This window comes from Bison bison, unplaced genomic scaffold (assembly GCF_000754665.1).
Source record: "Bison bison bison isolate TAMUID 2011002044 unplaced genomic scaffold, Bison_UMD1.0 scf7180017864483, whole genome shotgun sequence".
NCBI classification, from domain to species: domain Eukaryota; kingdom Metazoa; phylum Chordata; class Mammalia; order Artiodactyla; family Bovidae; genus Bison; species Bison bison.
In genome coordinates, this window is record NW_011495043.1 from 3,015,196 (window position 1) to 3,040,074 (window position 24,879).

Genomic DNA, 24,879 nt, shown 5'->3' on the forward strand with positions numbered 1-24,879 from the left:
ATGTAGGTTCTCACTGTCATTGTATAAAAAAGTAAACTGAGGCAAAGAGTCCTATCCCAAGTGAAATCTGCATTCAAAACCAGTCTGGCTCCAGAGCCATGGATCTGCTTCCTCCAAAGGTGCACTAGTGAGAAAGGCACAGGCTTCACTGAGGACAAATCTGGTTCTCCTGATGTTTGTGCCTCTTACTAGTTTGGTGGTCTTGGGCATTTTACCCCCAAACTTGGTCTGCCTCAGTTTCCTAACCTGAAAATCGATAATAATAATAGTCTTTTCATTGGGTTTGCCTTGAAGAGTTGATGCAAAAAAGAACCTAGTTCAAGGCTGGGAACAGAGGGAGCACCTATAAATGACTATCGTTTAATTGTTGCTAGTAATTCGAATATGATGACATTCCTTAATTAACTGTAAACGGTAAATAAATATCATACCACACACTGGGTTCTGCAAGTCTCAACAGTTTGGGTTTTGTTGGTTTGCCTTTGCTTTGTTTGCTTTTTTATCTTCATAAAGTCAAAGCATTCCTCTGGGTATTTTTTGTAGACAGACTACCGAGCCAGGTCAGTCATTCTGCCAGCCCCAGTCACTAGTACCGAGCTGGTTCGTACTTTCAGAGCTGGCAACCAGCTACAAAGTACCTCTTGAGGGATGCTCAAAAAGGTTTTCTCTGTCTGCATTTTCATCTAGTACAAGTGCAAAGGGAGAAGTCATCCCCAAGCCTCCTTACTTCCTCCAACTCTGCATTAGCTCAGCGAGATGTGGAGTTATCACTGGGGGCTGCATGGCCCCATACAAGCAACAAGCATGTTTCAGTGTAATTTAGTTTCCCAGGATACATTTCATCATCTTCTCCAAAATTCTACCCAATGTGAGACTTGTTCATTAATTCATTCAACAATTTTTTTTAAAAAACCAAGTTTCTACTTCATGCCAGGGCCTGTATCGCAACAGTCAAGAAAAGGACAGAGTTCTCCTTAAGATGTTGACATGAAGTGGATAGGTAGGTGGAGGAACACAGAGGAATGACCATACAGTCAGGATGGAGGGAGGAAAGTGTTTGAGTGTGGACAATCACACAGAATGCATGGAGTGAGCATACTTGACTCAGACTCTATGGCCAAGGAAGGAGGTCTCACGGCATCCGTGCTGTTCTGAGGGACTTGTAGACATTGGCCAGAGGAAGGGGAATGAAATTCAAGCAGTGGGAAGGACTAACGTGAATTAATTTCAAGCAGAGGGAAGAATGTGGGCTGATATAGCAAAAATGATAGTGAAAATGTGCTTATGTTTTAGGAATTGTGTGCAAGTTAGTGAACATTAATTAGCAGAAGACATATGAGATGTGGGTTTGATCCCTGGGTTGTGAAGATCCCTTGGAGGAGGGTTAGCAATCCATTCCAGTATTCTTTCGGAGAATGCCTTAGAGAGAGGAGCCTGTTGGGCTACAGTCCATAGCGTTGCAAAGAGTTGGAGGCAACTGAAACGACCTAGCATGCAAGCATGAATAGTGAATTTTTTGTACTTTTCCTCCCCTTATTTATAAGTCAAAATTTCCTTAGTGTGAATTTATAAAATAATGCATCTCAGGGTTGAACTGCTGCAACATAATCAGATGGATCACACTTGGAAATACCAGGTAGCAGAATTTTGCGTATTGTCTGGGTGAGCGATTGGTAGAAGACCCTAACAATTTTTAAAATACAATTATATTAGAAGTTTAGAAATGCTTGATAAATTTGAAAGTGTTTTTCACTAGCATGATTCCATCAAAAATTTAAGAAGTGAAAGAGAAGATATCATAATGTATTTACCTTGAATTCTGATTTTTGAAAGTTAAGGCAATATGAACTTGGTTTGTGGAAAATATATATAGTCCTGAAAAACATTTATAACAGATTATTGTCATTATATGCAACAGACTAGTACTACATATTAAGTTTCTCAGACATGAATAATTATAGGCAAAACAGATAAAGATAGATGAAAGCTACAAGATATAATAACAACTCAGAGAGGGAAAACATGGTTGCCAGGGCTGGGGGTGGGCAAAACAAGAAGAGATTGGTAAAAAGACTACAAACTTTCTGTTACAAGATGAATAAGGTTTGAAGATCTAACGTGAAACATGGTGAGTATTGTTGATAAGACTACATTGTATAATTAAAATGTGCTCAAAGAACAGAACTTAAATGTTCTCACACAAAATAAAAAGGTAAACATATGAGGTGATAGATGTGTTAATTAAATGGATGGGGGGATCTTTCACAATATGTATGTGTTTTAATTCATCACCATGGACACATTTGTGTGTGTGTGTGTATAATTGCTTTACAAAGTGGTGTTAGTTTCTGCTATTACAATGAAGTGAAACAGCTATACATGTACATATATCCCCTCCCTCTGGAGCCTCCCTCCCACTCCACCCCTCTAGGTCACCACAGAGAACTCAGCTAAGCTCCCTATACTATATAGCAGGTTCCCAAATCTATTTCACATATGGTAGTGTATATACGTCAGTCTTAATCTCCCAACTCATCCACCCTCCATGCATACTAAGTATTTATAATTTTATCTATCAATTGTACATAAATAAAGCTGGGAAAAAATAACTGTATTGAATTAGTTGCCTGACAGGGACACAAAGATTTCTCTCAGTGAATAAACTTAAACAAAAAATAAGTCTTTGAGAAGAGGCTGAAATTGGCCTGAGACTGGTTTGGCTACTCATGCTTCATGTGGACAATCAACTCATCCATATTTCCTTCTAATATTTTTGTTTACTATTAGATCAACACCAGACTAACACTGGCTTAACTCTTTTAAATGAAAGCTAAAAATCAAAGGCTTATATATCCATTATATTACACACACGCATAAAATTTATACTTACTGAAAGCATACACAGAAGTCTTCAAAATCCAACCATATTTCTTTAGAAACACCGTTATTTATTGTTGTGAGTTCCTCCTGTGATTTTTCCTGTGTTGCTGTTGTCTGGCTGACCAAATCTTTTTCCAAACTGATTCCCTCAGCTGGATGGACTGTGTCATTGACTCCATAGTCTGCTAGTTCATCTGTGCAGAGCAGAAGACAACAGTATCGAACACATCTAGGGTGTTAAATACTAAGTTATTAAGGTATGGAAAACAGTAGAGGGGAGCTCACATACTGAAGTCTGTTTTTGAGAAAATATTTCCTGAGATAGTCATTTCCACGAAGACCTCAGATTTGTAGAGGTCCATGCAGAGGCTGCAGTCCATGGGGTCGCTAAGAGTCAGACACAACTGAGTGACTTCACTTTCACTTTTCACTTTCATGCATTGGAGAAGGAAATGGCAGCCCACTCCAGTGTTCTTGCCTGGAGAATCCCAGGGACGGGGAAGCCTGGTGGGCTGCCATCTATGGGGTGGCACAGAGTCGGACACGACTGAAGTGACTTAGCATAGCATAGCATGCAGAGACCCATTTTCATACGCTCAGGAGAATTTAACCCTACCTTGTATGCAGAGTGTCCAGAAAATCTGAAAACACTTTTGTAAATTTGTGTACACATTCTTTAGAGATTGTAAAGTTATAACCGAATTTAGCTGCTTTATGCTTTATGTATGATCAAACCAGTCACTCCTAAAGGAAGTCAACCCTGAATATTCACTGGAAGGACTGATGCTGAAGCTGAAGCTCCAAAATGCTGGACACCTGATGTGAAGAGATGACTCACCAGAAAAGACCCTGATGCTGGGAAAGATTGAGGGCAATTGAGGGGACAACAGAGAATGAGATGGTTGGGTGACATCACTGAGTGAATAGACATGAGTTTGAGCAAACTCAGGGAGATAACAAAGGATAGGGAAGCCTGGCATGCTACAATTCACGGGGGCACAAAGAGTCAGACCCGACTTAGCAACTGAACAATGCATGTAAAATCTGCTATAAACTGACATTAAGAGATGGGATGGCCCAGACAATAGAAGAAGAAACAAAAACTTGAAAGATCTACGGTGACTGACGTCTTTCTATAAGACAACTGATCTCCACAGTCAGTGATTCTGCAATCTTATTTTATGTTTATCAAGGCCATAAATTTCCCGTATACTTTCTGGAACCACAATGTTATATATACACGTGCCACACTACACTGTTTTTGGATTTGAGCCTTGGGTTGGGAAGATCTCCTGGAGAAGGGAATGGCAACCCACTCCAGTAATCTTGCCTGTAGAGTCCCATGGACAGAGGAGCCTGGTGGCACTCCGTGGGGTCACACAGAGTCAGGCAAGACCGAGCATACAAGTCCATTCCAAGGGGTCACAGAGTCAGACATGATTGAGCAACTAACACTTTTACACGCACAAGTCATTAGGAACTGAGGAATTTGCAGTGGTTTTAGTGCTTTGATCCTAATGTGCATGCATTAAAACACATGAGCATGACTCATGGGGCTTTAATCAGATTGTCTTTCATTTTGACTTTAAGCTTGAATTTAACAAGTGTGATTATCTGATTTTTCTAGCTGGGAGCAGATTAGACTCTACACATCAGAGGAGACCCTGGGGTGAGGGGAGGGGTGCTGAGAACAGGAGAAGGGAGAGCAAGAAGCTGTCAGAAAGCAGAGATCCCTTTGTATTTTGATATCTGAGAAAAAAGTCATGAGAAGATTATTGATTTACCTTTTCCGAGTACAGGTTGTGAAGCAACATTTCCCTGTGAATTGAAAGGAACACATTGAGAAATCATTTATAAATTCAACAAAACATGACTGCTCTCTAAAGCACCACGGTTTTTAAAAGGGTTCATACAGTCTTCTAAACACTGGACAAATCGAAATTTCTCTAAATCCTTACTAAAAAACATACAGCAAAATGGAATTTGTTTTCAACCTTAAAATCCAAAAGATGTGAATTTGACTGAGAGTTTACATTTGTGACATTAAAATACTGCTTATATGAGCTTATTACATGTTTGAATCTTATAAGAAAATTTACATTAAAACAATAATATCCCTGAATAGATATGTTAGATGGTATGAGGCACCAATAATTTATAATTTATACACCAATAATTTATACTGATTGACTAAAATGAGATTATGATTAATGGTTAGTATACAGAAACTAGTGGGGCTTCCCTTGTAGCTCAGTCGATAAAGAATCTGCCTGCAATGCGGGAGACCTGGGTTTGATTCCTGGGTCGAGAAGATCCCCTGGAGAAGGAGATGGCAACCCACTCCAGTGTTCTTGCCTGGAGAATCCCATGGACAGAGAAGCCTGGTGGGCTACAGTCTATGGGGTCGTAAGAGTTGGACACGACTGAGTGAATAAGCACACATATAGAAACTAGAAAGGATTATTTCAAATTATAAAAAATGGTTTCTCAAACTTTTAACAGGGAAAATACACTGAATGCACATGTGCTGCTGCTAAGTCACTTCAGTCGTGTCTGACTCTGTGCAACCCCACAAACGGCAGCCCACCAGGCTCCCCCGTCCCTGGGATTCTCCAGGCAAGAACACTGGAGCGGGCTGCCATTTCCTTCTCCAATGCATCAAAGTGAAAAGTGAAAGTGAAGTCGCTCAGTCATGTCCGACTCTTCGAGACTCCACGGACTGCACCCTACCAGGCTCCTCCGCCCATGGGATTTTCCAGGCAAGAGTACTGGAGTGGGGTGCCTTTGCCTTTTTTCTCTATAAATATATACAAATGCTGCTGCTGCTGCTAAGTCGAGTCAGTCATGTCCAACTCTGTGCGACCCCATAGAGCAGCAGCCTGCCAGGCAAGAACACTGGAGTGGGTTGCCATTGCCTTCTCTGAATGCACATGTAGTACTCTGCTATTTCTAAAACACAATGAAAATAATTTAAAAGATAAAATTGTATAAATTTATACAGACTAGTGATGCCAACAAAGGTCCATTTAGTCAAGGCTATGGTTTTTCCTGTGGTCATGTATGGATGTGAGAGTTGGACTGTGAAGAAAGCTGAGCACAGAAGAATTGATGCTTTTGAACTGTGGTGTTGGAGAAGACTCTTGAGAGTCCCTTGGACTGCAAGGAGATCCAACCAGTTCATTCTAAAGGAGATCGGTCTGGGGTGTTCTTTGGAAGAAATGATGCTAAAGCTGAAACTCCAGTACTTTGGCCACCTCATGTGAAGAGTTGACTCATTGGAAAAGACTCTGATGCTGGGAGGAATTGGGGGCAGGAGGAGAAGGGTATGACAGAGGATGAGATGGCTGGATGGCATCACTGACTTGACGGAGGTGAGTTTGGGCGAACTCTGGGAGTTCGTGATGGACAGGGAGGCCTGACATGCTGTAATTCGTGGCGTCACCAAGAGTTGGACACGACTGAGTGACTGAACTGAACTGAACTGAGTGATGGGTGATGCTAACAATATTTTGGATGATGTAAAGTGGGTGGAGAAGACAACAGAGTAGAGATAATTGAATGTGAAGTGTTAGTGAGAAGCAAGCCCATCCAAGCCATAGAAGCCCAGAAACAATTAGCAGGCATCTGAGAAGGAGAATACTCCTGTACTTTGGCCACCTGATGGGAAGAACTGACTCATTCGAAAAGACCCTGATTCTGGGAAAGATTGAGGGTGGGAGGAGAAGGGGACAACAGAGGATGAGATGGTTGGATGGCATCACCGACTTGAAGGACATGAGTTTGAGTAAACTCCAGGAGTTGGTGATGGACAGGGAAGCCTGGTGTGCTGCAGTCCATGGGGTTACAATGAGTTGGACACATCTGAGTGACAAAACTGAACTGAAAAGGAGGAAATGAGATACAGGCTGAAAATGTAGGGGTGGGTTGAATGTCTGTATAAGGAACAGACAAGTCCCCACTTCTCCCTAATCCCTTCTAATTTAGCATCTATCCTTCTTCAGCCTAAATAGGACACTGGAGCTTGATTCAAGTGGAGAAATTAAATGAAAAATCTCCAGATCTGGGTTCACATCACAGACAGTATGGGAAGCAAGAAAGGCTACTACAAAGAGAGGAGAGGAATTAAGTGAACATCCACATGATGAACTTTGAGACTCTCAGGAACTCTGTTGCTTGGCTTTAATAGCTCTGGTGGATAAGAGTATGACAATCCTTACCACCACATTCCACCCCAGCAGGGAGATTAGAGAACCCTTAACCTATGAAACTGAACAGAGCTGGAGGAAAACCTCAGGGAATCTCATGTTTGGAGCCAGTCCCACCCCCAAATGAAGCTCATTTATCCCCAATTATCTCAAATTAAAGCTACCAGCTGACAAGCTCTATCCATGCCGTAAAGCTTCTTCTAATCACCAGCCCTTTAATGTCATAAACTCCTTATATGTGTATAACAAAGTACTACCAGGCAATTGAGGAAAGAGCCCCGTATAAAAGAAAGAAACTAATGGATGTGGGTAGAGAGATTCATAGGAACCAGAAATAATAATATAGGGAGATGTTTTAAAAATTAGTATTATCAGAAAGTTAAGATAGTCATTTATCAAATAGTAAACTTCTATAAAAATACATCAAGAATAAGGTAGAGCTCTTAGAATCTAAAAACAGGAAAGTGAAATAAATTCAACAGAAAGTTTGAATGTAAAGTTGATTAAAAAAAAGTGAAAAACTGAAAAACCTTTTCAAAGAAAACATAGGTGAAGAGCTTCGTTGGATTTGACACTGGTTTCTTAGATTTGACAACAAAAACACAGAAAACAAAAGTAAAAAGAAATTGGACTATGTAGAAAATCTTCTGTCATTCAAAAAGAGATAATCAACAGTGAAAATGCAGCCTATGGAATGAGAGAAATTATTTGCAAATCGTATGTGTAATAAAAGGTTAACATCAAGAATATACAAAGAACTTCTTGCTATCATAATCTTCACTTTCCATGCATCTTTTCTCAGGGAGTATTAGAAGATGCGTGCCATTGAAATTAGAGTATAAAGTAGGAGGACAGATTAGTTTCCAAAAATTAGAAAATCCATCAGAGGAGAGAAGAGAAAGTCCCACGATGACAATTGCAGGTTTCTATCAGTTTGAATAAGAGCAAGAGAGCAAAGGATCCCAGGGGTGATGTCTCCAGGAAAAGAGTCGGCATTGATAGAGTTATCTCACGTGTTCATGTGGTAAAGGTGTTCAGAGGCTGTTTGTTTAATGGCATTTCTTTAAAAAAAAAAATTGTTTGGGACAGCTTCCTAATGTGTCATAGAAAAAATAAGCAAGCGAAAAAAAAATGAAGCAATTAGTTGTACATAAAGTTGTATAAGAAAAAATATCTAATCCTTCCACAGCTAGAATATTTTTAAAGAATGAATATTTTTATCCCTTATCATCTTTCTTCCATTACAGCTGGAAGTAATGATGAAGGTGGAAAAAGAAACAGGTGAATAATTAATTCCTGCCTTGTGGTAAATCTTAATTCTTAGGGAACATCTGAAAACAGTCCTATTTTCCCTATCATTTGTATCTATTTTAAGAGGCAAAGGTAAGGCAGTTTTGCTGTTTAAAAAACATGAACCATATAAGGCTGAGCTAGTCTGTGATAACAAACCAGTCCTGAAATCTCAATGGCTTTAACACATAGGGTTAATGTCTCTCTCAGATTCAGTTCATTTTGGGGGACCCCATTTAAAAGGTTCCTTTCCCAGCTCAGACATACCAATATGAACCCTTGTATTTTGTAGCCCTACCCCTGGGACAGGAGAAGGCAATGGCACCCCACTCCAGCACTCTTGCCTGAAAAATCCCATGGACGGAGGAGCCTGGTAGGCTGCAGTCCATGGGGTCGCTAAGAGTCAGACATGACTGAGCGACTTCACTTTCACATTTCACTTTCATGCATTGGAGAAGCAAATGGCAACCCACTCCAGTGTTCTTGCCTGGAGAATCCCAGGGACGGGGGAGCCTGGTGGGCTGCTGTCTATGGGGTCGCACAGAGTCAGACACGACTGAAGCGACTTAGCAGCAGCAGCAGCCCCTGGGACACATGGTTTCCTGATTATTGTGGGAGGAGCAGAGGGATACCTGTGTGGGTACTGTGAAATGGGTACATAAGAAGCTTGATTTCAGTATTATTTATTGCACTCAAATGCATTTATGTACAATATATTTCACAGATTAAGGGGAAAAAAAAAACTTTCATAGTTAAGAACTGGGCTACCAATAAGAGTAGCATAGTTACCTGCGACATAGCTTTTGTCAACTGGTTTAAGTCTATCTGGCTAAAGGTTGCAGTTTCATCATTTTCAGTAAGAGAAGATAAACCAGATCCTGGAACCAGCCCTTTCTTAATAAAAGATCGTACAAAATGACTATTCGGGAAAAAAAAATAAGAACAATTTCTGTTAATCTCTTGTTTAAAGCTACTAATAAATAACTGTATTTTTTATTGAGATATAAGTGACATACAACATTATTGTTAGTTTCAGGTATACAACATAACAATCAATATTTGTACACATGGCAAAACAGTAATCACAACTCTAAGGAATGTACATCACCACACATTAGTTACAATTTTTTCCCCTTGTGATAAGAACTTTTAAGGCCTAATCTCTTGATAATTTTCAAATATATAACAGTGTTATTAACTATGGCTTCCCTGGTGACTCAGCAGTAGAGTCCACCTGGGTCGATGCAGGAGACACGGGTTCAATCCCTAGGTTGGGAAGATCCCCTGGAGGAGGAAATGACAGCCCTCTCCAATATTCTTGCCTGAGAAATCCCATGGACAGTGGAGCCTGGCAGGCCACAGTCCAAGGGGTTGTAAGAGTCAGACATGACTTAGGGACTGAAGCACCATCATTATTAATTATAGTTACCAGACTACACATTGCATTCCCAGGACTTATTTATTTTATAACTGGAAGTTTGTATCTTTTGATTTCCTTCACCCATTTCATCCACCCTGACCCCCTGCCTCCGGCAGCCACCAGTCTGTTCTCCTGTATCTACGAGTTTGTTTATTTGCTTAGATACCACAAAGAAGTGAGAATATATGGTATTTGTCTTCCTCGTCTGCCTAATTTCACTTGACACGATGTCCTAAAGATCCATATATATTGTCACAAGTAGCAAGATTTCCTTCTTTTTATAGTGATTGAATAATATCCCTTTGTATTAATGTTTTGTCAACAATAGAAAGTCCTGACTTTGTTCATTTTATCAATCTCCTTCTTCCACAACCACTAGTATTTTGTGTGTGTGTGTGTTAAAAACATTTAATTGCTTTCTATATTACTGAAGCCCTAGTCTCTGTCAGTTACTGCAGTGCTGTAAAACTTTTCTGGAACACGGTTTATTTTACAGCTATGGTGGTCATCTTTGTTGATGATCAGAACACACAGGAATCTTACATTTGGAATTGATTTAATTAAGTATCAGAGCAATGTATCAGTGAAATAGGAGCCAACATTTTAATTATGGGTGTGTGATATTTATAGTAGCTACCCAACTATCTTTCAGGTTATTACTGACATGACCCCCAAATCAACACTGCCAAAGCTAGAAGTTTATGGGTACAATATGATAGCATCACTGATTCAGTGAACATGAACTTGGGCAAACTCTGGGAGATGGTGAGGGACAGGGAGGCCGGGTGTGCTGCACTCCATAAGGTTGCAGAGTTGCACACGACTTAGCAACTGGACAATAACAACAGAAATATATTTGTTATAGTACAAATATTTTAGGTATGTGTGTTTCAAAGATAAAATTAATTTTCATGTATATAGAACTTCCTTTACTTTTGGATTTTTCCTTGCTGCTGCTAAGTCACTTCAGTCGTGTATGACTCTGTGCGACCCTATAGATGGCAGCCTACCAGGCTCCTCTGTCCCTGGGATTCTCCAGGCAAGAACACTGGAGTGGGTCGCCTTCTGTTTGGTAAAACTTGCTTTACCTCAAGTTTTAGCTTTGTCTCAGATTTACCTGAAACTGCCACTAGAGGGTAGGTAGCACAAACACTTGTGAAGCTCTGATTCTTGCAAACAAGGCCAGGAACCAGGAGCAGGCAAACCAGGCATATGGTTGCTACAATGACAATGTTTCAAGGAAAAGGGATTGTGTAGCAGTCACACTCCAGGGCTCAAAAACAAACCAACCTACCAGCTTTTTTTTTCTGCTGACCTGAGAACTCTGACTATCGAGCAGTCAGGTAGGATGAAATGCCATTCACACATATTTTTGCTTCTGTCTAGGCCAGTTACAATGGATATACAAGGAAATCCGGATATTCAAGCAGTGAATACCTTAACTGAATCCAATCAAGGGTTGAAGTCACCTAGACCCAGGTTACAGAATTTCATCCACCTTAATTAGGTAAAAAACTGAAAGGAGGAATAAGAAAATCAAGTAAGGGAGTCACATGGGAAGTTCAGGTTATGAAACCAACCTTTTGTCGTCCCTCTTAGCATAGAGATTCTAGACATCAGTGTGTGACACTTTGAATCCTGAAAAAATTAGTCCTGGTGGTCTGCAACTCCGGTTCACACAATCCACAAAATATTTGAGAAGTATGCAATCTCAATGAGCTAATAGATACTCAAAAACTATTTGGAATGATAAAATTATCATCTTAGTGGTAACACTAACTATAAAATTAAGTAGAAAAATTACAAGGTCTACTATTTTTATGTTTAAGAAAATTCTGTCTCTACGTGGTATTTTGTGTTTGCAACAGATGAAAAAAATGTAGCATGTTACATAATCTAACAAATTAGGCCATAAAATATAGCTTTGTATTTAATTTTAGGCTTATAATGAAGTTATGGAGGCTTCCCTGATGGCTCAGCGATAAAGAATCCGCCTGCGATGCAGGAAACCCAGGTTCGATCCCTGGGTCGAGAAGGTCCTCTGGAGAAGGGAATGGCTACCCATTCCAGTATTCTTGCCTGGAGAATCCCACGGACAGAGGAGCTTGGTGGGCTACAGTCCATGGGATTGCAAAAGGTCGTACACGACTGAGAGTTATAGGTATAAGAGAATTTTTGGTTTGTAAAATCTAATAGTTCAGTTCAGTTCAGTCATTCAGTCGTGTCTGACTTTTTGTGACCCAATGGAGCGCAGGCCTCCCTGCTGCTGCTGCTGCTGCTAAGTCGCTTCAGTCGTGTCCAACTCTGTGCAACCCCATAGACAGCAGCTCACCAGGCTCCCCCGTCTCTGGGATTTTCCAGGCAAGAACACTGGAGTGGGTTGCCATTTCCTTCTCCAATGCATGAAAGTGACAACCCAGAGGGATGGAGGAGGGTTCAAGATGGGAAACACGTGTATACCTGCGGTGAATTCATGTTGATATATGGCAAAACCAATACAATATTGTAAAGTTAAAAAATAAAATAAAAAGAAAAGTGAAAGTGAAGCTGCTCAGTCGTGCCGACTCTTAGCGACCCCTTGGACTGCAGCCTACCAGGCTCCTCCATCCATGGGATTTTCCAGGCAAGAGTGCTGGAGTGGGGTGCCACTGCCTTCTCCGCCAGGCCTCCCTGTCCATCACCAACTCCCGGAGTTTACTCAGACTCATGTCCATTAAGTCGGTGATGCCATCCAGCCATCTCATCTTCTGTAGTCCCCTTCTCCTCCTGCCTTCATCTTTCCCAGCATCAAGGTCTTTCCAAATGAATCAGCTCTTTGTATCAGGTGGCCAAAGGATTGGAGTTTCAGCTTCAGCATCAGTCCTTCCAATGAACACCCAGGACTGAGCTCCTTTGGGATCGGCTGGTTGGATCTCCTTGCAGTCCAAGGGACTCTCAAGAGTCTTCTCCAACACCACGGTTCAAAAGCATCAATTCTTATGCATATGAAAAATCAAGGTTCTCCAGAAACATCATTTTGAGTATTTGAATTTTTAATGATGATTTATATAATTGGTAAGGGATGTCCCTGGTGGTTCAGACAGTAAGGAATCTGCCTGCAATGAGGGAGAACTGGGTTCAATCCCTGGGTTGGGAAGATTTCCTGGAAAGGGGAATGGCAACCCACTTCAGTATTCTTTCTTGGAGAATTCCATGAACAGAGGGGCCTGGCAGACTACAGTCCATGGGGTCGCAAAGAGTCAAATATGACTGAGCGACTAACATTTTCTTCTTTCTCATATAATTGGTAAGAGTTTATTTATTATTCTTTTTGGCTTTTAAAGTACTTAAAGAAAAATAAAATATGCCACTGTTGTAAATGCAATTTAAAATGTTTAAATAAATTCAGTTAACTTTTAAAATTTATTTAAAATTTTTATAGAAATTAATAATTTATTTATAAGAATTTTTACAAGTTAAAATGAAAGTTTGAGGAAAACTAGATTTGCAAATATATAACAGAACAAATCTTTCAAACCAAAGTAGCAGCAAATTGATTTTTCTGTTTATAAGATTCGCATGGCTAGCTATGTCTACTTTGCAGCCTAGCAGTCCCTCCTCACTCACTTTTCAGTGTTTAATCATTGATGGCACAGAACTGCAGGAGCCTTAAAAGTAAGATATTTCAATATTATTTCTAATATTTTCAACTTAACTAGAATCCAAAAACTGTAGATTAACTGGCTATGATACAAACAGGCTCTAGAAGTAGGAAAATACAATGAATAGACTTCTGATCTAAATTCTGTCTGCTTTTATTCATCAGTTTATACTCTTATCATGGATTTTAATATATCCAAGGGAAGGATAAACCATATCTAGTGGTAATTGTATTCATGACATATATAAGCCTATCATATATATATATATATATAAATATATATATAAGCCATTCAACATTTTTAATGATTTAAAAAATTAGAAACAAGTACACACATCATAAATGTAAAACCTGATGAAAACCTACCAAGTAAACATGGCCATATCACCATTATTCAGATCAAGCGATATTGTCAGGCCCCACAAATCCTGCCAGGTGTCCTTGCCCATCACAGCCAACACTCCTCCCCATGGGTAACTTCCTGACTATCGAGTTCCAGCACCATATATTGCTTTTTCTTTTTAATATCTGTATTAGTAAAATAATTAAAAATAAACCATATATATTTTGTATATGGTTTATTTGGTCTAATATTTTTGTATGTGACATTTATCTATGCTGATTTTTGTTGCAGTATTTCTTTCACTTTATATCTATATATTGTCATATGTCTTAGGTTTTACTATGATATCCAGCTGCAGTTTTCTCTGCATTTACATTATGTGACTTTTCTTAGAAATTCCTGAATCTTGATTTTTTTTTTAACCTTTGGGATAATTTTCCCATTATATTTTTATTTCATGATTATTCCCCAAACTCTATCCTGTACTTCTAGGACCCATATACAAGTATGTTGATCTTTATCAACTTGTCTTATAAGTCTTTTACTGTACTTTCCCTCATTTTTTTCTTTTTGGTTTTAGTCTCTGAACATCAGTCTGAATATTGTCTTTTGACATGTTTTTCATTTTTCTGACTTGTCTTTTTTTTTGTTTGACTTAATCTGTGATTAAACACATCCATTGAATTCTAAATATCAGTTATTTTGTCTTCCTTGGTTCTAGAATCCCATTTTTTAAACCATTTTACATACTATTGAATATTATTTATTTTTATTTTTTACAACTTTATTGAGGGATTATTGAAGTATGGTTAACTGCACAAAGAATAAAATTGATAATCCTTGATATATGTACATACCCATGTGTTAGTTATCAATTGCTTCATAACAAATCACCACACTTTTAATGGTAAAATCATATCACCCACTGCTCCTTTTCATTTCTGCTATCTGTAGACTTCATTTTCACCATGATGAACTTCCCAGGTGGCACTAGTGATAAAGGATCTGCTTGCCAATTCAGAAGATGCATGAGATGCAGATTCAATCCCTGGATGGAGAAGAGCCCCTGGAGTAGGAAATGGCAACATGCTCCAGCCCGTGTTTTTGCCTGGAAAATTTCATGGACAGAGGAGCCTGGCAGGCTACAGTCCACAGGTTCACAAAGAGTCAGACACAACTGAGTGACTGAGCACATAAACATGAACTCATTAAAAACATTAGACCCGGGATCACAGGTTTTATTTCTATCCCTACTGTCACATTCAAATATTAGTAAATTTGGATTCTTCCTTCCCTTCTTTCTTTTTCTTCTTCATTGTCTTTGCTGTTATATTTAGTTGCTCTTTTTGTTTGTTTCCTTCTAAGAGTGACAGGCTTCATCTCCCAGGTATTTATGACAGTCATTTGATCTTGTGATTTAATTTACCAGGTAACAAAGAGCTGACTCATTTGAAAAGACCCTGATGCTGGGAAAGATTGAGGGCGGGAGAAGAAGGGGATGACAGAGGATGAGGTGGTTGGATGGCATTACCGACTCGATGGACATGGGTTTGGGTGGACTCCAGGAGTTGGTGATGGACAGAGAGGCCTGGCGTGCTGTGGTTCATGGGGTCGCAAAGAGCTGGATATGACTGAGCGACTGAACTGAACTGAGTCAAAAACATTTCCCAATGCTAACGTTTAAAGTAAAACAAAATACTGTGTTGTTCTCAAACAGAAGCCAAAGCTGTAAAACCTGATATATTTAGGCCTGATTTTAACCAATTCAAAATTTATCTTAAATGTTTATTACTGTGAAATAGGACCTAAATTTTTGTTTTCCTATAATCACTGCATTTACACAAACTTTAATACATTTGCCACCAAACCACACAATTTTAACTGCACAAATCACAAAATACTTTATCTGTTAACAAGAGGTATTCATGGGAAAGACTGTTAAATACTTACGTTTCTGTTGGAATTGTAAATGGAGTCATTCTATAGTTCAAAAATGGACTTGAAATCTCAAGAAATTGGTCAGGCTTCTTTATTACTATTTCTGAAAAAAGAAAAGTAGTGTTCTACACTTATTAAAAGAAATATTCCAAGATTATATGTAGAATTTACCATCTAATGCAATACTGATTAGATTAGCCATTTACTCAGCAAATTTCAATAGACTTAAATAGAAATGTATGTGATACATAAAGTTTCGTACTAAAAAGGCGTTACAGATCCTGCCAATTTGAGATTTCTTTAGTCTTCCTTCAGTTGCTTTCCAGATTTACAACATGAAACAATGAAATCTCAAGGGAGAAAGTCGGCCATGTCTTCCAGAGTTATTACTGTACTTGGTATTTGCTGCTATTTCAAGTACAAGAAAGACTTTCTATAAAAGTCTTTTACTAAAAAACGTGTTCTTTTAGTTAACCTCTAACAACACAATTGCTCAAGACTTAAAAAAAAAAGTGGGCTAAATACATGAAGTTAGTAGTAGAAGAACAGAAAATGTAACAAGTAAAGGTCAGAAGTAGAAAAGAAAGCAATAGGTCAAGAAAATAGTTATGGGTATTTCTAAAGGTGTTTGAAGTAACTTCTCAATGGATAAGGCACACAGCCCATGCACTAATACGGTGAACACTGAATTAAACATTAGGCATGATTATCTTAACAAAAGCTCCTATAGCAGTGGAAAAGATGCCCACAGGATGAAGAGAAGTGAGAATATGACACAGTGCATTTGACTTTTCTGTGCTTGTTCTGTGATCATCTCTAAATTGATCTCTTTCTCTGTTTCCTGTTAATTTTCACTTGAAATTCTAAACCCAGTGGACAGAAGAAAGACAGCAATGTGGTAAGCCTCAAAGTGGAAGGCCTCAGTTCTGGAATCCCATCAAGCCTGAGGTTTTCTTCCACAGCTTACAACAGAGACACAGAGTTATACAACGGTCAGTAGCAAAATCAGAAAATAGCTGTATATTCAATATTTTTCCTTTCCTTCATCTATTTCTGATGTTCTGAAAGAACTGTTTTAAGTGTGGCTCTATGCATTTAGGGTTTCCCAGGTGGCTCAGTGGTAAAGAATCCGCCTGCCATTGGAGGAGATGCAGGAGACAGTTTTGACCCCCGAGTAAAGAAAATCCCCTGGAGGAGGAATTGGCAACTCACTCCAGTATTCTTGCTGGGAAACTCCCGTGGACAGAGGAGCCTGGCGGGCTACAGTCCATGGGGTCACAAAGAGTAAGGCACAGCTGAGCACAACAACCTTTGCATTTAATTAAAATATAGCTTTTAATTAAATTAAAATATACCAAGATTTTTCTCTCAAGCATCATGTGAATTCTGATCTTTGGAAAAATGAAAGTGGACAGGAAGGAAAGAGGGAGGGAGGAAAGTTGGAAAGTTCCTGGAATCAAAATCAACAGTTGGCACTGGAGTGGCATCAACAGCCTGTTGCAGAAACTCAAGGAATGTAAGGAAATAACTGAAATAATGAAGCAGGTGGGAGAGAGGCAGACAAGGCTAGTAAAAAAAATTAAAATAAAAATAAACTGACCGTTTCTCCTTTACATCTAAGCCAGATATTTCTTTAATCTTTATTCTTTTCTGGCAAGGATAAAACATGTTGTGCTAGAAAATTTTTGCCACCAGCTGTACTGGTTGTATCAACGTAGGCAGAAAGCAAATGTGAAGAAAATTACATGGTTAACAGTTGTTATTTATATCTTAAAAACATGTAAGTTATGGTTGGAAGTAGGAGGCAAGGAACAGGTAAATACTCCAATCTCTGTGGCTGTTGTAGTTTTAGGATCCTGAGTACCACTGAGACTTATGCATTACTGTGTGGCTGAGATACAGTTCTTCTGTCCCATGCACTGAAGGATCAGCAGTACTTGAATTGGTAGCAGGAACACAGCAAGCACCATCATTAAAAGTACAAGCCGTGGTTCATGGGACCAACCATTTAAAGCTTATTTACATGCTTTTTAGGGATGCCTTTAGTAAATTGGCACTAGGTATGTTCACTGTGGTTTTGACTTCATTGTTCATTCAGGGACAGGCCTAATGCAGTAACCTCTAGACTGTGATGACCTGTTACTGGATGAGTACAATTAGAAGATAATGAGGTACTGGAAAAGAAAAAGGAAGAAAATGAGAAAGCAAGGAAATGAACACACAAAAAAGATAACAAAAAAGATAATTTAAGCTTTTGGAATAGGAAATATATATATATATATATACACACACACACACACATATAAACCACAGCACTACAATTCTTTATCATCTTTCATTAAAAGCTGCAAGTGTAAATTAGCTACAGAAAGGCCATATGTTTACTTTGAATCAACATAAACAAACTGAGCTATTCTGTTAGGCCATAATTTTTTAATTTTTAGTTTTTGTTTTCTAATCCCCTTTGCTCATGATTTTTCATTTATGGTCTTGCTCATTTCTTCTCTTGCCATGTTGGTCTCTCTTCCATTCAAACATGGTGCTCACAGAAGGAGTGTAAATGAAGACATAGAGAAATGATTAAAGGAATAAAAAATTAGACTTGGGTTATAAGTAATTCAGAAATAAAAGACAAAAATAAGAACCAGGTGGGAACAGACTCTTTAGCACATTCTTAGCCTGTGTGAACCTGTGTATTTCCAAGCACAATTGCTGTTCATTGGCTACATGAAAATATTGACAGGAGGCAGCCCAAGCAGAAGTCCTACTCCTATAACAGTTTCAAATAGAATTCAGTCAATTCAAAGATGATGTCCTACTGGGCGCCACAGAATGATCCCCATATTTGAAATTCAGACCAGTGGGTTAACATATATGCTATTTAACTTTCTGCATTATTTGTTCCAAACCACTTTCCTATCACAGTTATAATCATAGTGCCATTATCCAAAGAATGGCCTTTATTTATCTGGTCAGTTTAGATGTGAAAACCAAACTAATCAGAGTCTGAGATGTGCAGAAGTCATCCTTTCAGACATAAAATTAGATGAAGGCTATAAGTGTAATGTTGGATTTCTTTTTTGATATATCTCTCACATTACAAATAGAACTATTAGAACTTCATAGAGGGAAATGTTGATTAGATTTTTGGACAATATGAACCATACCTTGAGCTTCATCTGTTATAACAGCTTCTTTTTTTTGACGAAAGAGTTTCCAAGGAGGTACAGGAGGTGGTTTTGGCGGTGCTATAAGGGGGCAGGATCTAGTTCTTGTCACCAGCACAGGATGGCTACAGATATGGGAAAGCCCATATTCTCTAAGCTTCTCAGCAGAATCAGCCTAAAAAGTGGAAGGCAGGGTTAAAAGGATTTTTTGTATCTGCTTTATGCATTTAAGATAACACTTTTCATCATTATAGAAATATTATCACCACTATTCTAGAGAGATGTAGTGGTAATATTTCTGCATCCTTTAGCGTAAGCACCAGGGCTTCCCTGGTAGCTCAGATGGTAGAGAATCTGCCTGCAATGCAGGAGATCCAGCTTTGATCCCTGGGTCAGGAAGGTGCCCTGGAGAAGGAAATGGCAATCCACTCCAGAATTCTTGCCTGGAGAATCCCATGGACAGAGGAGCCTGGCGGGCTACAGTCCATGGGGTTGCAAAGAGTCAGACACAACCAAGTTACTAACACGCACACATAGTGTAAGCACTATTACTGTCTGTATTTCTTTCAATCTTTTAGGGTTTCTGGGGCTCCCTTTTTTAATTTACAAAATGAGGGGCTAGAACTAGAAGTCACTTTTCAGTTCTAAGATTTTAAGATTCTATGACATTGCAGAAATCTCAGAATATCAGTTTTGGTCCAAAATTAATCAACTATTACTTTTGTTGGACTTCCCTGGAGTCTCAGATGGTAAAGAATCTGCCTGCAATGTAGGAGATCCAGGTTCGATCCCTGGGTTGGGAAGATACCCTGGAGAAGGGAAGGGCTACCCATTCCAGTATTCTTACCTGGAAAATTCTATATACAGTGGAGCCTGGTGGGCTATAGTCCATATAGGGTCATAAAGAGTTGGACACAACTGAGCGACTAACACTTTCTTTAAAGGTTAAAGATTTGATACAAGTACTTAACATATAAAGTCTTTGTCAGTTTTTTTTTTTTTTTTTTTGTACCAGCAATTGCTTGATAGTTTTCAAAAAACCCCACTGCCCTTACTGTGTTGGGTCCGTGAGGGTAACCAGTTGCCTTGTCTACAGTTTATGTCCTCAGGCTTCCCTACACAAAATCCCCATGATCACTCCTGACAAAGGAGGCATTCACAGAAGGGCAGATGGTCCGGGCAAATCCAAATCAAGTCATTGGAAGAAATTCAAGTCATTGTAGAAATTCAGCTACTGACTGATGGCTGAAAGATGCGTAAGAAATCCAAAGGTATGTGAAGGTTGAAGTAACATACCCTGTAGTCAAATTCTGATATGCACAGTCTAAACCCTGACACATTTAAAGTAAAATAAAACATTAACTACATTAAAGTCAGTTTTGCCAATAACTGTTTTTCTTCCTAGTGGTTTTATATCATTGATTTCTATGCAAATGGCAATGTTTGAAAATGAAAATTCACAAAGCAGTCATTTGAATTAGGGTCAGAAGCTCATCTACTAGCCTATTGGAAATTACTGCCTCAGCTAGAACATGTATTATTAAGTTCAGTAGAGTTATTTAAAAGCTTTATAAATATATGGAATAAAGAGAAAAGTTGCTTCAATGTTCTAAATTTTTTTTTAAAAAAAGCACTAATTTAAGGAGAGGAAATTGTCATGCCCTTTTTATCCCATCTATATGGTGGCAATTCATTGAAGAAATTCAGAAACCTCTGAAATTATGCTTTAATAATTCAAGGTCATCTCTTTGTGACCCTTTGGACTGTAGCCTGTGGGCTCCTCTGTCCACTGAATTTCCCAAGCAAGAATACTGGAGTGGGTTGCCATTTTTCCCCTCCAGGGGATCTTCCTGATCCAGGGATTGAACTGGCATCTCTTGTATCTCCTGCATTGCAGGCAGATTCTTTACCCACTGAGCCACTGGGGAAGCCCTAAGTAGTATTTATAAGTTGAATAATTTCTGGATAGTTCATACATTTGCTCTACATATCTCAGTTCCTTCTTATAATTGCAACCAAAATTGTAATCCACTTGCTTTCTCTTTTGAACAGTGGAATACCAGAAAACAAAACTAGTCAAGGCATTCAGAAGATGTAAGATATAGTATTAAATAATTATGTATGGTATTTCATCTATTATATTATTTAAATAATTCACAAAAGTATTAGCTTGATGTAAAGCATGTAAGCCAGTTTCTCATACTTCACTTTATTTCCAACATACTACACAATACTTCTGAATAAGGTAAAGTAATGCTTAATAATTGTTATAGTTTGATATTGAGAAACTTTGTTCAAGGGTTCCAGATTTCCTTATATTAGAATTAGGGACTGAGAGTAACTTAAAATAGTGAAACATTCTAGTGAAATACTTAATAGGCCTCTTCAGGAAATATTTTTGAATAATTCATGTTTTTGTTGTTGTTTAATCACTAAGTTGTATCTGGCTTTTTGCAAACCCATGTACTGTAATCTGCCAGGTTCCTCTGTCCATGGGATTTCCAAGGCAAGAGTACTGGAATGGGTTGCCATTTGCTTTTCCAGGGGAATCTTCCTGACCCACGGATTAAACCCGCGTCTCCTGCACTGGCAGGCAGATTCTTTACCACTGAGTCCCCAGGGAAGCCCAAATGTAAGACAAACCAGAAGTTTCCTTGCCCATAACACCCTTTCACTCCCTTACTCAGCCCACCTCAGATATTCTAAAAGTAAGGTTTGAGAAGGTAGAGGAGGCTTTTTTAGAACTCCCAGTTAACCCATTTAAATAAAAAGAAAATAATAAATAAACAAATAAACTAAAATTTAGAAGACCCAGAAGTAATAAGATGGGGGAATAAGGTAGGGTAATTTGTGACACTGTTTCTTTCCAAGTTTTGCTTTGTTTTCTTGCATTCTTTACCAATTCCTCACATAAAGATAAAGTTTTATTTTACAAGTTGGTCTTGTCTTTGGGGCTAGAAGTTTTTGCTATGTACTCCATTTAATAAAATTCCATTAGAAAGAATTTTCTTCTGTAGATTTATCTTCAAAACATGATATCATCTTTATATTCTGACTTCTACCAAGAGACCCTGCTTATCCTAATAGCTAATGTAAAAGAATCAACAGGAGACTATAATGTTGGAGGCAGTTCATTACAGCTTGGAAGCTCATCTCATTACTATTACAGACACTGGGCCAATTCCTGAACCACTGGTCCCTGTAAGACATTTCAACCCCCACAGGGAGGATTTATAATGCTCTGCATGTCCAGGCTCCCTCCCACACCTCAGACTGCCTCTAAAACTTCTCCTTTTGCAATCTGTTCAAGCTCTAGTAGTCCCTTGAACCCAGTGGGTTATCCTTCACCTCCAAACTTTCCAACATAAGCTTCCTTCTGCTTCATGCATATGCTTTTTCCTACTTTCCAGGCTAACTTTAACGCCACAGCTGAAACAATTTTTTTTTTTTTTTTCCTTTGGGAAGACTTCCCTCAGTTCAGTTCAGTTGCTTAGTCGTGTCTGACTCTGTGACTCCACAGACTGCAGCACACCAGGATTCCCTGTCTATTACCAACTTCGGGAGCTTGCTCAAACCCATGTCCATAGAGTCTGTGATGTCATCCAATCATCTTATCCTCTGTTGTCCCCTTCTCCTCCTGCCTTCAATCTTTCCCAGCATCAGGGTCTTTTCCAATAAGTCAGTTCTTTGCATCAGGTGGCCAAAATATTGGAGTTTCAGCTTCAGCATCAATCCTTCCAATGAATATTCAGGGTTGTTTTCCTTTAGGATTGATTGGTTTGATCTCCTTGCAGTCTTCTCCAACATCACAGTTCAAAAGCATCAATTATTTGGTGCTCAGCTTTCTTTATGATCCAACTCTCACATCCATACATGACTACTGGAAAAATGATAGCTTTGACTAGATGAACCTTTGTCAACAAAGTAATGTCTCTGCTTTTTAATATGCTGCCTAGGTTTGTCATAGTTTTTCTTCCCAGGAGCAAGCGTTTTATAATTTCATGGCTGCAGTCACCATCTGCAGTCACCATCTGCAGTGATTTCCCTAGTCACCCACTAGACAGAAAGATGTGTCTCTGCTATGTATTCCATATACATTTTTTTTCACTCCTTCATTAATTCATTTATTGGGTTACTCATTCAATGCACTTTATTTAAATGCTACATCTACCATATTCCAAGCAACTTCTATTATGCCAATATTCTAACTTTATTACTGTTTGCTTGTCTGCTTTTCTCATCAACTCCAAACTTTGTGGGGAGAGTCCTTATTAATCACGCTCAACATGGTGTCTTCCTCAGATTCCAGCTAGTTGTTTAGCAAAGAATAATTAATTAACATCTGTTAAATTAATGAATAAACATGCGCTTTTGGGGGGTCTTTTAAATAAAAAAATTTTGTTTACCGGTTTTTCAGTCGGAAAGACAAAAGTTCAAGTGAATTTTTCTGTGCCTTCTTTTTTGTGTAATTATGATGTGAATCTTATCTTTTTGGTTTTCAATTTTAAAAAGTATTTAAGTACTTCCCATGGAACACTCCACAAAGCATGGCTCATGGTCTTTTGTAGTCCACAGTATTAGAGGGTTTAATTTCTCTGGAATAGCTAAGGCAATGGCCAGTGTCAGGTAGTAAGATTAAGAAAAATAAAAATCAGGGCTGATGCAGCCATCCTAAAAAGAGACTTAAGTTGAGGGGGGGCCCTGAGAAGCACACTTGGATTTAACCATGACTAAACTTGAATAACTTTTAATTAAAAACAGAGGAACTGCCCTTTTCTCTACATTCATAATAGCACATTATGTCCTGTTGTCTTGACAATGTTACCCTTCTTACATTGCAGACTTTTGCAGTAAGGAATGTTTCCTATCTAAAAAAGAAAAGGAAAAGGTGGAGGCAGGAAGAAGGAAAGAAACGGAAGAAGAAACGATAACATTTATGCTCCTTGGTCAAATCATCCAGAAGACAAATGTAAGTGCAATAATCATACAATTGGTGTATTTACATTTCAACCAAATTTCCATTCAATTTTTTAACAGTAAGCTGTTTCTAATTAATCAAATTATTATATTACTGTCTTCTTATACTTTAATGTAATGATTTCAAACACATGGAATTCTAGCAATAAAGTGCTGGATGTCTAAAAGTCCCCCTAGAAGGTTAGGGATCAATACAAATGTAATAAGATGTTTGTCTAAATAGATTGAAGAGTAATCTGGTGAGCTTTACCCTTTAAAAGGGAAGGAGAAAAAAAAATGATTTTTTATGTCCAAAACCCCAAAATAACGTAAAAATTGTGGCAAATCTACACATCTCATGTAACTGTTAAATATTACGTTGTCAAATGTTTAACATCACAGGAAAATGTTAGTGATACAGTGTCAAGTGAAAAAGCTAATTTCCAAACAGAAAGTAAAATAGAATTTCCCTGAGTAAAAAATGTATACACATATACATGTAGAAAATATGCAGAGAAGAAAAAAAAAGCAAAGTACATATGCCAAAGTGTTAACAGTGCCTATGACTAGGCGTTTATGTTACAAATATTCAAATTTTATTCCCTTTGTCCATATTTTCTAAATTTTCTATAAGTTGTTAACTTTCTAAGAAAAAAGTGATTAGTGTGTATTACTTTAAGGCATTCATAGCAGTGGTTTACTAGATACGAATTCGTTTAATTTGTCTTAGGTTAAGAAAATACGTATGATCTGTTTATAGAGAGGTGATGTATTATGTATTAGAGGTGATGTATTAGAAATGATTTACACAGTTCTCACTGAAATACGTAATTTGATGCCTTTGTTTACAATGAAAAGAATTGATAAACTATATGAAACTACATCTTTTTTTTTTTTTTTTCCAGGTTAAACTGTTGCAATCATCTGGGCTTCCCTGGTAGCTCAGCTGGTAAAGAATCTGCCTGCAGTGTGGGAGACCTGGGTTGAATCCCTGGGTTGGGAAGATCCCCTGGAAAAGGCCATGGCAACCCACTCCAGTA

The 24,879-nt window shown here is 38.5% G+C and overlaps 1 protein-coding gene across 1 annotated transcript in view; it reads right to left on the reverse strand.

Annotated features, from left to right (window-relative positions):
• Positions 1–24,879, reverse strand: part of ADGB (androglobin) — a 190,793-nt gene that overhangs the window by 87,158 nt on the left and 78,756 nt on the right. Inside the window, exons 11-16 of the mRNA XM_010862563.1 lie at positions 18,884–19,058; positions 15,729–15,819; positions 9,165–9,294; positions 4,665–4,698; positions 2,891–3,074; positions 1,812–1,875 (exon numbers count right to left, since the gene is read on the reverse strand). Coding sequence (XP_010860865.1) covers positions 1,812–1,875; positions 2,891–3,074; positions 4,665–4,698; positions 9,165–9,294; positions 15,729–15,819; positions 18,884–19,058 — 678 coding nt within the window. The remainder of the gene's footprint in view (positions 1–1,811; positions 1,876–2,890; positions 3,075–4,664; positions 4,699–9,164; positions 9,295–15,728; positions 15,820–18,883; positions 19,059–24,879) is intronic.